The sequence below is a fragment of the Scyliorhinus torazame genome, chromosome 2 (assembly GCF_047496885.1).
Source record: "Scyliorhinus torazame isolate Kashiwa2021f chromosome 2, sScyTor2.1, whole genome shotgun sequence".
NCBI classification, from domain to species: domain Eukaryota; kingdom Metazoa; phylum Chordata; class Chondrichthyes; order Carcharhiniformes; family Scyliorhinidae; genus Scyliorhinus; species Scyliorhinus torazame.
The window spans coordinates 163,533,587-163,547,941 of NC_092708.1; the positions used below are offsets into that span (position 1 = coordinate 163,533,587).

The 14,355-nt window shown below is 46.8% G+C and overlaps 1 protein-coding gene across 4 annotated transcripts in view; it reads right to left on the reverse strand.

Moving 5' to 3' along the window:
- The window catches only part of satb2 (SATB homeobox 2), a 282,285-nt gene that overhangs the window by 15,570 nt on the left and 252,360 nt on the right, over positions 1–14,355 (reverse strand). For 3 of the 4 annotated variants that reach the window (XM_072479035.1, XM_072479014.1, XM_072479005.1), the window contains one exon: positions 8,338–8,445. The exons of the other annotated variant lie outside the window; for it this stretch is intronic. In XM_072479035.1, coding sequence (XP_072335136.1) covers positions 8,338–8,445 — 108 coding nt within the window. The remainder of the gene's footprint in view (positions 1–8,337; positions 8,446–14,355) is intronic. 4 annotated transcript variants of the gene reach the window in all.

Consider the following 14,355-nt stretch of genomic DNA (forward strand, 5'->3'; position numbering starts at 1 on the left):
ACCCCACACCTGTAACGGGCTCCCCTGCCCCGATCCCCATCGCGTAAAAAATGCCAGCTTGTCACCTTGTTAGTGCCAGCTGGCAGTGCCACCTGGGCATCTTGGTAGTTCCAACTGCCAGAGTGCCAGGCTAGCAGCGCCAGGGTGCCGCTCTGCCCAGAGGGCAAGGACCTAGGGGATTCCAATTCCCTGGGAGACCCTCATAGGTCCCCATTTGTAGACAAGCACTGAGTGACACTCACCTGAGACCTCAAAGGTGAGGGGATTAGATTCTGTGCCTTGGTTAGATCTCGGAATGCATATTAGAGTGAGACTAGCGGTGTCATTCTAATATGCAGATTTGCCAGAGGGTGCTCCTGCCCACAATGAGCAAGATTCACATCGCAACGACGATCCCGCGAGGCGTGGCGAGCTGGGTAGACGACAGGGTTTCCCGGCATCTACTGGCCGTGCCGCGTTGCTTTACAGGCGCAACACGTCCGATAGATCTCGACCGATGATTTTCAAAGAGTAATTCACAATTCCCACTTTCTGCCACTCTTGGTTTCAACAACTTGGGCAGGATTCTCCGTTAGCCGACGGCGAAATCAGGAAATGCGATTGGACGCAGATTAGCTACCGACGCCAAAATCACGGCTAGCGCCAATTTGACGCCAAATCACGATTCTCCGTCACCTCGAAATCAGCGTCAATGCGTTTTACTCCGCACGTACAGAAGACACCGTTTGCATATCATTAGCGGGCCCGACCCGGTATTATCCAGGGCCTCTACGATTCTCCGTCTCCGATAGGCCGAGTTCCTGATGGCGTGGTTCACTTGTGCTTTTAAAAATTGTGAAACCGGCATGTCCCACATCACCATTGTATGCCGACAGTCGTGCCGCTGGCCAGGGGGGGCTTCTGCCGGGGGGAGTAGTGGGGGTTGCCAGGTCGTGAGCTGTGGGGTCACAGTGGATCGACATGGAACACCATTGCCGCAGCCACCAAGACAGCCATGCAGCTGCGCACACCGCTAACAGCCCATGTTGAACCTCGTGCCACGGGCCGTATAGGTGTCCCCCCAGGGCACCGCCCTGGGTGCCTTCTGGCCCTAGCTGACCCATCAGCTGGATGGGCGTGCTCCAGTACAACCAGTGTCATCATTTTGGCTGGGATACGTGTGTGCGGGGAGTGTAATGGCTGCAGCTTGTCCGCCTCCCAAGTGTCGATCACGGACCCGGTGAATCCTGTACTGTTTTTAGCCCCTCAATGGTAGCGGAAATGGTTCAGGTGCGACGCCGGGTTTTTCTGTTGTAAAAGTCCACGGATTCTGCCTTGGCGTCAACACCTCGGGCGGGATTCTCTGTTGCCCGACACCAATATCGTAATCGGCGATTGGGTGGAGAATCCCTATAGATGCCGAAATCAGGGGCTGCGCCCATTATCGGATGCTCCGCCCCCCTCCAAAACAACATCATCAGGGAGTACGCCGCACACCATTGGGACGGCCTCAGGACGTCACCTTTGCTGAAGTGGGCCCCCGATGCTCTGCCCCTGATGGGCCAATGTCCTGACGGCGCGGGACAATGTGCTCTGAGTTTTCATCAACCTCACGTAGCGGCTGCAGACTGTGTCCAGCACCGCCACAGTCTGGGCGGGGGTGGAGCCATTCCGCTGGCCGGGGGTGCTTCAGCCAGGGCTGCGGGGACAGGTGGGCAGCGGTCTGGGGGTGGCAAGGGGCCACTATCTGGGAGGCCGGGTCCACGTGCGGCTGGCGCCATGTTGAATGGCGCAACCGCTGCAGATCATCGCCGTGCGCATGCGCGGCCACGGATCCGGCAATTCTCCGGCCGTTTATTTTGGGAATGCCGCGAGTTTTACATGGCGCGGCTCCTAGCCCCCCCACCAGGTGGAGCATCGGTGCGGGGGTGGCGCTGCATTTTTCGTGGTAAAACTAGACACTTCCTCCAGACATAGCCTCAAAATCGGAGAATCCAGCCCACAAAACTCAGAAATGGAGAATCCCGCTCCATGACTGATGTTTGCAGACTTCCATGCTCAGCTACAATGCAGGCAAATACAGGCTGGGCCTCACCGACAAAATGGTTGCGATTTAATAGCATTTTATAATGTTATAATGATTTTTTAGATTTTGTTTTTAACATTCAGTTCTTTGGGTGCTATCAGGTGAGCTGTGAATATTGAGCAGATCACTGAGATTCTCCATTATGTGTTCCAATGTGGCCAAAACTGGCAAGCTACATCTATAATGTTGACCACAGAGGATACCCATGTGGTGTTGCATTTTTCTCAGTCTCATTCTGTTCTGTATGTCTGTCTTTCCCTCTTCTGCATTTCTTATTTTCTCTTCGCAAACATGCGGTTATGGAATTTGATCTATTGTCACTTACTCTCCAGTGAAGGAGAGCACGAGGTAGTGGTGGAAACAGAGCGATTGCAGCATTTGTTGCTGCTGACGCAGTATTCATCAACTCAGGAAGCGATAGTTATAATAGAGGGTTTTGGCCATTGCTACATATGGGGGGTAGCTGTTTGCTGTTGTTTTCTTTCTGAGCAACTGACAGAACGTTCATAGGCAGGAGGTCAGGAACCACAGCTGAAAAGGAGAGAGCAGGGAGATTACGATGTCCTACGAATCAAATTGTTTGACCTTTGTTTCGGGATTATTGTAGAATTCAAACAAAAGATGAAGGAGTTTTCTTTAAGGTGCTGCATTTTAAAATGTATCGGGATTTCACAATTTAGACTTCTGACTGCAGCCAGATTTGCTGGAAATGTTCCAATAAAAGATGGCTTTTCTCAAACCCGGTGGTGACAGTACTGAAGCAAACAACTTAAATGAGACAAAGGGACGCCTGCTACATCTTCAATTAATCAACAAAATAAAGTGGGTGTTGGCAAATTAATAGAGTAACTGTATTTAAAACTCCAGGAATCATTGCAAGGCCAGATTTATCCAAATGAAAGAGAAAAGGTGTTGCATAATTGAGGACGAAGAATTCATTCCTGATGCAGACTGTGTGCATGTTTTTATTTCTTAAGCACAACTGTTATATCCTGGGTGATATTCTCTGTGCATTCTATTAGCACTTAAGTCATGGGTGTGGTAATAATTAAGAAATTATTTATAAAATATGGGAGACATCAAGGCAAATGATGGGTTGGAAGACCCAACAGCAGACATCAGGTGCTAAATCCATTTGGTAAAAATAAAATGCAGCTCTATAAATAATAATGTTTCAGGAGTACACTGATTTAAAAAGATAAGAGAAAACAAAGAAGATAAAGGAGATAATGTTCTGAACACTGCAATTAAAAGCAGCTGGGAGCCATGTGTGAAATACAGCAGTACATGCCTGCAGGGAAGGAAGTAAGATATTGAATGATTATGTTCAGGAAAGTTGTAATATGTACTGATGTTGTGATAGTGAACAGGATTACTTTCCATACAAAATTACGGGATTTTATATATGAAATAAAGACCATGGGCTGGATTCTCCGTTCCTGAGAATAAGTGCTGACGCCAGCGGAGCATGTGTGGTCTTCTACGACCATAAAATCTGCGTGAAACCCTCACCAATTCTGGGACGGGTGAGGGGCTAGCACCGGCTTCGGCTCCCGTGTCGGAAACGGCTGAAGAATGGCTGACGACATGCAGCGGTCGCGCTGTACAACATGGCGCCGGTTTTGCGCGGACCACACCAGCTATCCCCGACCCCACAGCCCAGCCCTGACCATTCCCACCAGTGCCCCCAGCCCTCACGGATGCGCCCCCCCGGCCAGCAGCACGGGCCCTGGATGAGTGTGGCGACGTTGGACACGGTCCGCAGCTTCCACGCCGGGTTTCCGCACGACTGGACCACACGTGTCCCGCACCGTCGGAACTCGGCCATCGTGGGAGGGCTGGCCGATGACACGCCAACGCTGTTGCAACGGCGGGCAGCGCACGACACGATGACGCCATTTCGGAGGGGGCAGAGCATGGCTGACCGGTATCAAACCGATACCGGCCCCAATTTCGGCATTGGAGTAGATTCTCCGAACGATCATCGATTACGATATTGGCATTGGGCAATGGAGAATCCCGCCCCATGGGTCAACTTCCAGTTTCAGGTGAGATATTCCAATCCAAGATGCCGCTTCCAAAATGCTAAACTTTGAAATCTAAATTAGATTCAAGTCATAGCTTTTAAAAAAAATTTGGATGGGGGAAGGATCTTAAAACACTTTCAATATGACTTCTATATAACTCAACCTCATCCTTGCCACATGTGTGGTCTGGTCGGTAGTGGTGGTTTAGGATTGGTGCAATTTGATTTTTACCAGTCACGTGACTTGAACCACTTGATATTCATTTGTGGTTCAATTAGAATCTAAAAGAGCCAATTATGTTTCATTTGATTTCATGAACCTCGTGTAAATGGAATATATTTCAACATGGGATAGTTTCTGAATTATGCCAGAGCCCTCATAATCCTGGTTAACTATGTTGTGATTGAGTTTTACATCAACTTGCATTTTATGTAGATGATGGTAAGGTTGAATATGTTTCTTAGTTTAGGCATTGGCAGAGAATTTTGTTAAAACGGGGCATGTCTTAGCATGCCCTGTTAGCTCAACTCTTTTCCTTGCTCATCAGTATGAAAAATATTTGCAGTGCCAGCTGCCAGGGGTTCGAGCTGAGAATGCCACAAGGGCCCCTGGGTAATTGGTGAATGATGGGGCCAATAGTCTATGTTCTTATCCAATGAGAGTTATGTATGGAGAAAGGAACAAGAAGCACGGAGAAGAAAATCGGCTGAATTAGAGTCACTTCAGGTACAGCGTGGATTTCGAAAGAGAGCCAAAAAGGGAGAGAAAGGAAAAGAAAGAAAAATTATATTAAAAACATTTTGACTTTTAAAAACTCCAACAACAAATTAATAGCTGTAGAAATTAGGCTCCATGGTGTAAATTGTTTCTTTTCATAAATGTCAGAATTAAAAAATACTTACACTGTTAAATAAAAGTCCTAACTTCCTGTGGCGAGTTTCATTGGTAATTAAGATTAAAATGCCACAATTTCTTGAAAGTCACAGGGACTGCTGGTGAGCAGGCATTTTTCACAGACTAACAAGGAGAAAATTGCCCAGCAACTTGCATCGATTCACACAGTTTCTCTTCCTCACCACAAGTTGCTAGATGGTTTGCACATAGTTTCAGCAGAAAATTCTGAGCAATCTCTGTCCTTTCCTATTTAGTATCTGGTAAATTAAATTGAGTGAGAATGTTTGATAATTAATACCAATTAACTTTATCCCTCCAATTTCAGGATTTTTATTTTGCCCATTTTTTTTTAAATTTAGAGTACCCAATTATTTTATTCCAATTAAGGGGCAATTTAGCGTGGCCAGTCCACCTACCCTGGGTTGTGGGGGTGAGATCCAAGCAGACACTGGGAGAATGTGCAAACTCCACACAGACAGTGACCTGGGGCCGGGATTGAACCTGGGACCTCAGCGCCGTGAGGCAGCAGTGCCAGCCACTGTGCCACCATGCCACCCTATTTTGCCCATCTGATAGAGACCGCTCACTCCTGGTCAAAAAGGGGCTGGTGTAGCACACTGGGCTAAATCGCTGGCTTTGAAAGCAGACCAAGGCAGGCCAGCAGCACGGTTCAATTCCCATACCAGCCTCCCCTAACAGGCGCCGGAATGTGGCGACTCGGGGCTTTTCACAGTAACGTCATTTGAAGCCTACTTGTGACAATAAGCGATTTTCATTTCATTTTTCATTTTCAAATTAATTGCCACCCTGATTTTAAATTGCATTTGGAAGCTGTTTGGTCCTGTGGTTTGAGTTCCAGACAATTTGTTAGGCTTTGAAATACTAGCTGATCATTTTCTCTGCAAATTAATAACTGGTGTATGGGATCCAATGGGCAATAATTAATTCAAACGTGAGTGCGTGCATGCTAAACCCTGGCAGCCACCCAGCACGTGCCCAAGAAAACGGACTGGATTCTCATTTAGAGCCACTCCTGAGCATAGAGGGAGAGCCGCCCTCACCCCCCACCCCACTTCAGCAATGGATTGGATTGGATTTGTACCGAGGTACAGTGAAAAGTTTTTTTCTGCCAGCAGCTCAACATATCATTAAGTACATGAAATGAAAAGGAAATAAAATAAAATACATAATAGGGCAACAGAAGGTACATAATGTAACTACATAAGCACCGGCATCGGATGAAGCATACAGGGTCAGTCCATAAGAGGGCCGTTTAGGAATCTGGTAACAGCGGGGAAGAAGCTGTTTTTGAGTCTGTTCGTGCGTGTTCTCAGACTTCTGTAATTCCTGCCCGATGGAAGAAGTTGGAAGAGTGAGTAAGCCGGGTGGGAGAGGTCTTTGATTATGCTGCCTGCTTTCCCCAGGCAGTGGGAGGTGTAGATGGCTTACCCCATGACTGCCACACTGCCACTGGAAGCTGCCACCCCCTCCCAAAATTGTTGGGGCCTGCCGACTTGGCCCTGGCTCATTAAAATAAAGCTTACTTTGTCTTTGAGCCTCAGCAATGGCTGCCTCTGAAGGTGGCACAGCTGGGGCTGACGAGCTGCTGGCCTTCTAATTGGACAGCAGTTACAGCAGTGGCCTCTTAATTGACCGCAGCCAGTAAAATGCTGCACCAGAGTCCCGCCAGCAGGTTCTGCTTTCAGTCTTGATGGCAGGACTTCTTCCCTGGAGTTACAATTCAGCCCTGAATGTCTGTCTGTGCATGCACCCTTTTGTCTATCCTTGTGTTTGTACATAAGCAGTTTTATCAACTCAGTTTCTTCATCTTCATTTTGTGCTAAGGGAAGGTGGCAACTTGTCCCTTCCCAGATATTCCCCAAACTGCAAATTCAATGTTAATTCGAGTTGTGTCTTGACACTTGCATGATTGCACTAACAGGACAAATGAATAAGATGAGGATTCATCATGAAAAGAGTCTGGATACAGAGGCATTCCACCAGCAACACTTGCTGGATAACTCAAATGCCACTTAAACTGCATTAGCTGGATGTAGAATCATAGACGATACAGGATGGGTGATGTTGTGTTGGTAATCTTAGTATTGAGCAGATTACCACCATTGTTTAGAATTAAATAATATATAAGATTAAATTCTGGCGAAAATTTGGCGGAATGGCTATTTTCACTCATTTTGCTTTGTTGTCGCCTGGGTGACTGAAAATGCAAAAGAATCATAGAGTTTACAGTGCAGAAGGAGGCCATTCAGCCCATTGAGCCTGCACCTGCCCTTGGAAAGGGCATTCTACTTAAACCTAGGCCTCCACTCTATCCCAGTAACCCCATCTAACCTTTTGGACATGAAGGGGCAATTTAGCATGGCCAATCCACCTAACCTGCACATCTTGGACTGTGGGAGGAAACCGGAGCAACCGGAGGAAACCCACACAGACACTAGGAGAAAGTGCAAACTCCACACAGTCACCCGAGGGCGGAATTGAATCCAGGACCCTGGAGGCCGCAGTGCTAAAAAGGTTTATTGGCATCGGCATGTCTTCTGTGAAAACCTTTTGCTGCAACCAGGATTTTAAAGATAGTGGACAATTTAAGTTAGATTTGTAGATACAGCAACAAAATAATTTAATAACTTCGGCAGAATTATCATTTGTGGTCTACTGCATGATAGTTTGGCACTCCAATATGAATAAATATTGGTCAGTTTTAAGGGCTTTTCTCACTTCATTCTCAGCCCGAACTTCTTGATTTTAAACACATTTTTGTTCACTGTTTACAGTACAGTGACTTCTGGCATTTCTGGGGAAAGTAGTCCTGGTCCCTGCACCTGAATAAATTATGCAAATGAGCAGCCACTGATTAACAAAAAATTTACTGCACGAGTGGTGTGAGTTTAATCGTTGTGCCTGAGCTGGCAAAGAAAATGATCAGTGTCTTCATTTGCATGAAATTCTAGATCTTACCATTGCTATATGTGGCCTTGTAACATTGGAACATTTTGCTAATTTACAGCTGTGCTTAGCAGTGTGAGATCCTGCAGTTTTCGAGGAACACAGCCATTGCATATGACATGGTTGCCTGCCTCCATATGGGACAGAGACAGCAGGTACCACAGCTGTATCCCTACTACCAGATTACCTTGAATAGGATTGTCTGTATCTATATCTGCTATCTGCACAATCCATTTATTCCTGTCCCAGCTGATACATGTATTATTTTGAAATGATTTTATAACGTTTTGTTTTTCCTATCTCATTTACCATGCTCCAGTTCTCATTTTGACTGCCATTTACACACCACCCCCCCCCCTCCGAATCTGATACAAGACAGCTCACCTTCAAGCATCCTCCTTCAGCCGGGAGTGTGGGTGAACGGGTCACGGACTCTCTTATGACTGCAGATCCCAGTGCCACTCCATGCTCGACCGATCGGATGTGGGCTTGCTGCAGGGCGAGATAGACAAAATCAGGTATTCCCCTTGGGGTTACAGACCTGCCTCTTCAAAAGGCAACCCATCAGGTGGCCTTGGTGGACCATAACAAACCTCAGCCCAGTCAGCAAGGCAGAAGTGGGTCTCCCATCTAAAAAGTGCACAAATTCAAAGTAAGACCTTAAGCCGGTACATTTAGCAAGGCTTTCATCTTCTATAGCCTCAGTGAACTAGCTGTGTTCCTTCAGTGTGTACAGAGTGTGATCGGCTGACAACATTCAGGATTTTCAACCATACGATGCATCTGATTAAAAAATAAACGTAGCCTGGAACCATCTATAATCACTTTCAGTGAGTGAGAAGGTGATTTGTTGCAGCTTTATTGGACGATGAGTGACATTATGTGGTGCACCTCCCTCTCTGTCATCCATATTTTCTACTGCTAAAGATACCCCTGCCACCTCACTTCCTGCTAAAGATACCCCTCCCATCACACCCCCTACTCCAGCCAGCAGGTTAGAGTGCCTCAAGATATTCCTCAGCCACTCAGTCCTGAGTCACCATTAGCATATTGAAGTCAGCAATAAGATTGTTGCCTGCTTAAGCTTGTCAGGGTTGGTCCGCTTAATGACTGAAAAATGGCAATCATGACCTAAATGAAGCAAGTGAGCCACCACACTCAGCCACAGCAAATCTACTGGGTTCCCATCCTCCCCAAACCTCTCCATTCTATTGCTCAATGCAATCTGGTGTGTAACCATTTGTGACTGCTAACTAATCGAAGCAGACATTTAAAATTGCACATCTATTTATCTAAGCCTTTCAGTAATGACTAATGCTGTGGATAGTAGCTTGACAAAGATGGGGGGGCAATGCGAAGGAGGACTGCGCAAGGAGTGGGACGGAATGGTGAGGGTTCACCATGGCAGGCAGAGGGGCAAGGAAATGAATGAAGATGAACAATGAATGGCAGAGGGAAGACTGAGGGGAAGGTAGCTGGATCCCGACAAGGCTGCATGAAGAGATGACAAACAACAGGGTCAAAGGGACACCACATTGTTTATTGGAAGGTGATGCACCAAGACTCCAGATGCAGTGAATAGAGGTCCAAGTGGGAGATGGGCATCTTACAGGTGATTGGCTCTGGGGGAGGGCGGTGGAATCAAAGAACAAACTTGTTCTTGAGGCTGCGAGCCATTTCTCTCTGTGTTACTGACATGCTGCCCGGTCTGGTGAAGACAGCTGGGCTGAAAAGAGTGAGATGAGTGAACTGGACTGGTGTTTAAGTATGGCGGTGGGACCATCAAACTCACCAGCTGACACTGGGTGGACGGATCAGCTGTCGGCCCATCAGGTGACTCAGAGCGGAACCCGCCTGTGCACGATTCATTAGGTTCCAAGTGCAGAATTTGGCGCAAGATCCTGCCACTCTGGCCAGCGGGAACGGCGCCACGGGAACCACCCACTGCCACTTAGTCTCAAAATGGGAGAATTATGTCCAACAGATCCACTCTTACCATTCGGCAGACCCAAGATCAATGCGACATGGTCGAGGGCACCCTTCCTCTCCGGTCAATTTAAGTACAGCTTCAAGGGGAAGTTTTTCGAGCTCCAGAGGCAGACAGCGAAGACCATAAGAGACTTCCAGGATGTGGATGGCTGTATTATGGTTGAGGACTCTGGATTTGTACTTGATGGAGTTTAGAAGGATGAGGGGGGGTTTTCATTGAAACTTACAGAATACTGAGAGGCATAGAGTGAATGTGGAGAGGATGTTTCCACTAGTGAGGAAAACTAAAACCCGAGGGCACAGCCTCAGACTGAAGGGACAATCCTTGAAAACAGAGATGAGGAGAAATTTCTTGAGCCAGAGGGTGGTGAATCTGTGGAACAGACGGCTGTGGAGGCCAAGTCACTGAGTGTCTTTGAGACAGATTGATAGGTTTTTGATTAATAAGGAAATCAGGGGGTATGGGGAGAAGACAGGAGAATGGAGATGAGAATCATATCAGCCATGATTGAATAGTGGAGCAGACTTGATGGGCTGAATGACCTAATTTTGCTCCGATGTTTTATGGTCTTATTATCCTGCTGCAGACCTTGTGACCTACAGGCAACCTTTGACCTGTTGGAAGAATTGTATTGAGCCTCGGGCTGCATCTGAATGCCAATAAGGCAAAGGTCCTTCTCCAGCCAAAACTGGAGTGCACCAAACGCCCCCAGTATCATAGTTATGGGTACAAAGAACAAAATAGCACAGGAACTGGCCCTTCAGCCCTCCAAACCTGTACGGGTCATGATACCACCCTTGGCCAAAACCCTCAGGACTTCCTAGTGCCATACCTCTCTGTACCCATCCTGTCCATGTGTTTGTCAAGAAACCTTTTGAATGCCGTTAATGTATCCTCCCCTGGCAGTGAGTTCCAGGCACTCACCACCGACTGTGTAAAAAACCTGCCTCGCATGTCTCCTCTAAACTTTGCCCCACGGTCCTTAAACTTATGCCCCCTGGTGACTGACCTCTCCACCCTGGGAAACTGTGCCTGCCCATCCACTCTATCCATGCCCCTCATAATCTTGTAAACCTCTATCAGGTCACCCCTCAACCTCCGTCTTTCTAATGAAAACAGCCCGAGTCTATTCAGCCTCTCCACATAGCTAAAACCCTCCAGACCAGGCAACATCCTGGTAAACCTCCTCTGCACCCTCTCCAAAGCCTCCACATTCTTCTGGTAGTGTGGTGACCTGAATTGTGCACAATATTCCAAGTGCAGCCTTACCAAAGTTCTATACAAATGTAGCATGACTTGCCAGTTCTTATACTCGATGCCCCGTCCAATGAAGGCAAGCATTCCACATGCATTTTTTACTCCCTTGTCCACGTGTATTGCCACTTTCAAAGATTTGTGGACCTGTACGCCCAGATCTCTCTGACTTTCTAGATCCCTAAGAGTTTTGCCATTTACTGTATATTTTCCCTCTATGTTAGACCTACCGAAATGCATTACCTCACATTTGTCCGGATTAAACTTCATTTGCCATTCCTCTGCCCAAGTCTCTAACCTATGTGTGTACTGCTGTATCCTCTGACAATCCTCAACATTATCTGCCACTCCACTAACCTGGTGTCATCCGTGAACTTATTAATCAGACCAGTTACATTTTCCTCCAAATCGTTTATGTATACTGCAAACAACAGAGACCCCAGCATTGACCCCTGTGGAACACCACGAGTCACAACCTATAAATCAGAAAAACACCCTTCTACTGCCTTCTGCCTTCTGTGACCAAGCCAGTTCTGTATCCATCTTGAAGTCCATGTAAACAACATCCACTGCCCTCCACTCATCAATTATCTTTGTCACCTCCTCAAAAAACTCGATCAAGTTAGTGGGGCATGACCTCCCTTTTACAAAACCATGCCGTCTATCGCTAATGAGTCAATTTGTTTCCAAATGGGTATAAATCTTGTCCCTGAGAATTCTCTCCAATAATTTACCTACTACCGACATGAGGCTCACCAGCCTATAGTTTCCTGGATTAACCCTGATACCTTTCCTAAACAGCGGTACCACATTAGCTATTTTCTAGTCCTCTGGGATCTCATCTGTAGCCAATGAGGATACAAAGATGTCAGTCAAGGCCCCAGCAATTTCCTCCCTTGCTTCCCTCAGTATTCTAGGGTAAATCCCATCTGGCCCAGTAGACTTATCTATCTTAATGGCTGTTAAAACACCCAATACCTCCTCCTTTTTGATGGCAACATGACCCAGAATATCCACACACCTTACCCAAGAATCATCTTCCACAAAGTCCTTTTCTTTGGTGAACACCGAGTCACACTGGGCTAAATCGCTGGCTTTTAAAGCAGACCAAGCAAGCCAGCAGCATGGTTCAATTCCCGTACCAGCCTCCCCGAACAGGCGCCTGAATGTGGCGACTAGGGGCTTTTCACAGTAACTTCATTGATGCCTACTTGTGACAATAAGCGATTTTCATTTCATTTTTCAAAGTACGCATTTAGTCCCTCACCCATTTCCTCTGGCTCAACACCCCCACTGTCCTTAAGTGGTCTAATCCTTTCCCTGGCCACCCTCTTGCTTTTTACATATGAATAATAAACTTTGGGATTCACCTTAATCCTACTTGCCAAGGACCTTTCATGTCCCCTCCTAGCCTTCCTAATTTCCCACTTAAGTACCTTCCTACTTTATTTATACCGTTCCAAGGGTTTCAACTGTCCCCACCCTTCTAGTACGTACAAAAGTCTCCTTTTTCTTTTTGACGAGGTTCACAAAACCCCTTGTTATCCAAGGCTCCCTAAACTTCCCATCATATCCTTCATTCTCTCAGGAATGTGACTTTCCTGAATCCTAATCAACTGTTGCTTGAAAGACTCTCACATGTCCGATGTTGATTTACTATCCAGTAGCCGCACCCAATTCAAATTCTTCAATTCCTGTCTAATATTATCGTAATTTGCCTTTCCCCAGTTTAGCACCTTAACCTTACCCTCATCCCTATCCAAAAGTACCTTAAAACCTATGGAATTGTGGTCACTACTCCCAAAATGTTCCCCTACTGACGTCTGTCCAGGCTCATTCCCCAATTCCATGCCCAGTACTACCTCTTCCCTAGTTGGACTATCGACATAATGCATCAAGAAGCCTTCTTGGATACAGCTTACAAACTCTGCCCCATCCAAATCCCTATCACTAAGTGAGTCCGCAGTGGGCTAAAGAGCTGGCTTTTAAAGCAGACCAAGGCAGGCCAGAAGCACGGTTCAATTCTCGTACCAGCCTCCCCGAACAGGCGCTGGAATGTGGCGACTAGGGGCTTGTCACAGTAACTTCATTTGAAGCCTACTTGTGACAATAAGCAATTTTCATTTCATTTTTCATTTTCATTTCATTCCAATATTGGGGAAGTTAAAATCCCCTACCACAACAACACTGTTACTTTTGCACCTATCCAAAATCACTCTACCTATCTGCTCCTCTGGCAGTTGGGGGGCCTGTAATAAACCCCCCCACATTGTGATTGCCCCCTTCCTGATCCTGAGCTCTACCCAGATAGCCTCATTGTATGAACCCTCAGAGGTGATAGCCACAACATCATAGTTCCAAGTACTAATCAGTGCTCTAAGTTCATCTTCCCTGCCTGCTATACTTATGACGTTGAAACAAATATATTTAAGACCACTGCGTTTGAGCAGTCAGAGTGTTGTTGTTGTTCTCTTATTTTTGTTCTCTATTTCCCAGTCAGTTATTACACTTTCTAAGCTAATGCTCTGGTTCCTACCCCTTGCCATACTAGTTTAAATCCTCCTGAGTGACTCCAGCAAACCTCCCAGTCAGGATATTGGTGCCCCTCCAGTTTAGATGCAACCCATCATTCTTGCACAGGTCCCACCTGCCCCGGAAGAGATCCCAATGGTCCAGAAATCTAAAACACTCCCTCCTACACCACCAATTTAGCCACGTGTTTAGCTGCACTATCCTCCTATATCTACCCTCACTGGCACGTGGCACAGCAAGTATTCCTGAGATTGCAACTCTGGAGGTCCTGCTTTTTTGCTTACTGCCTAACTCCCTGAAATCCTTCTGCAGAACCTCATTGCTCTTCCTGCCTAAGCCGTTAGTATCTATGTGTACTACGGGATGTACACCCTCCCCCTTCAGGATGTCCTGTGTTCAATCAAAGACGTCCTTGATCCTAGCACCAGGGAGGCAACACACCATCCTGGAGTCGCTTTCACGTTCACAGAAACACCTATCTGTGCCCCTTACTATAGAGTTCCCTATAACTATCGCTCTCCTGCACTTTGCCCTCTGCTGCTGAGCAACAGAGCCAGTTGTGTTGCCACTGTTCTGACTCCTGTTGTTTTCCCCTGATAGGCTATCCCCCCAACGGTATCCAAAAC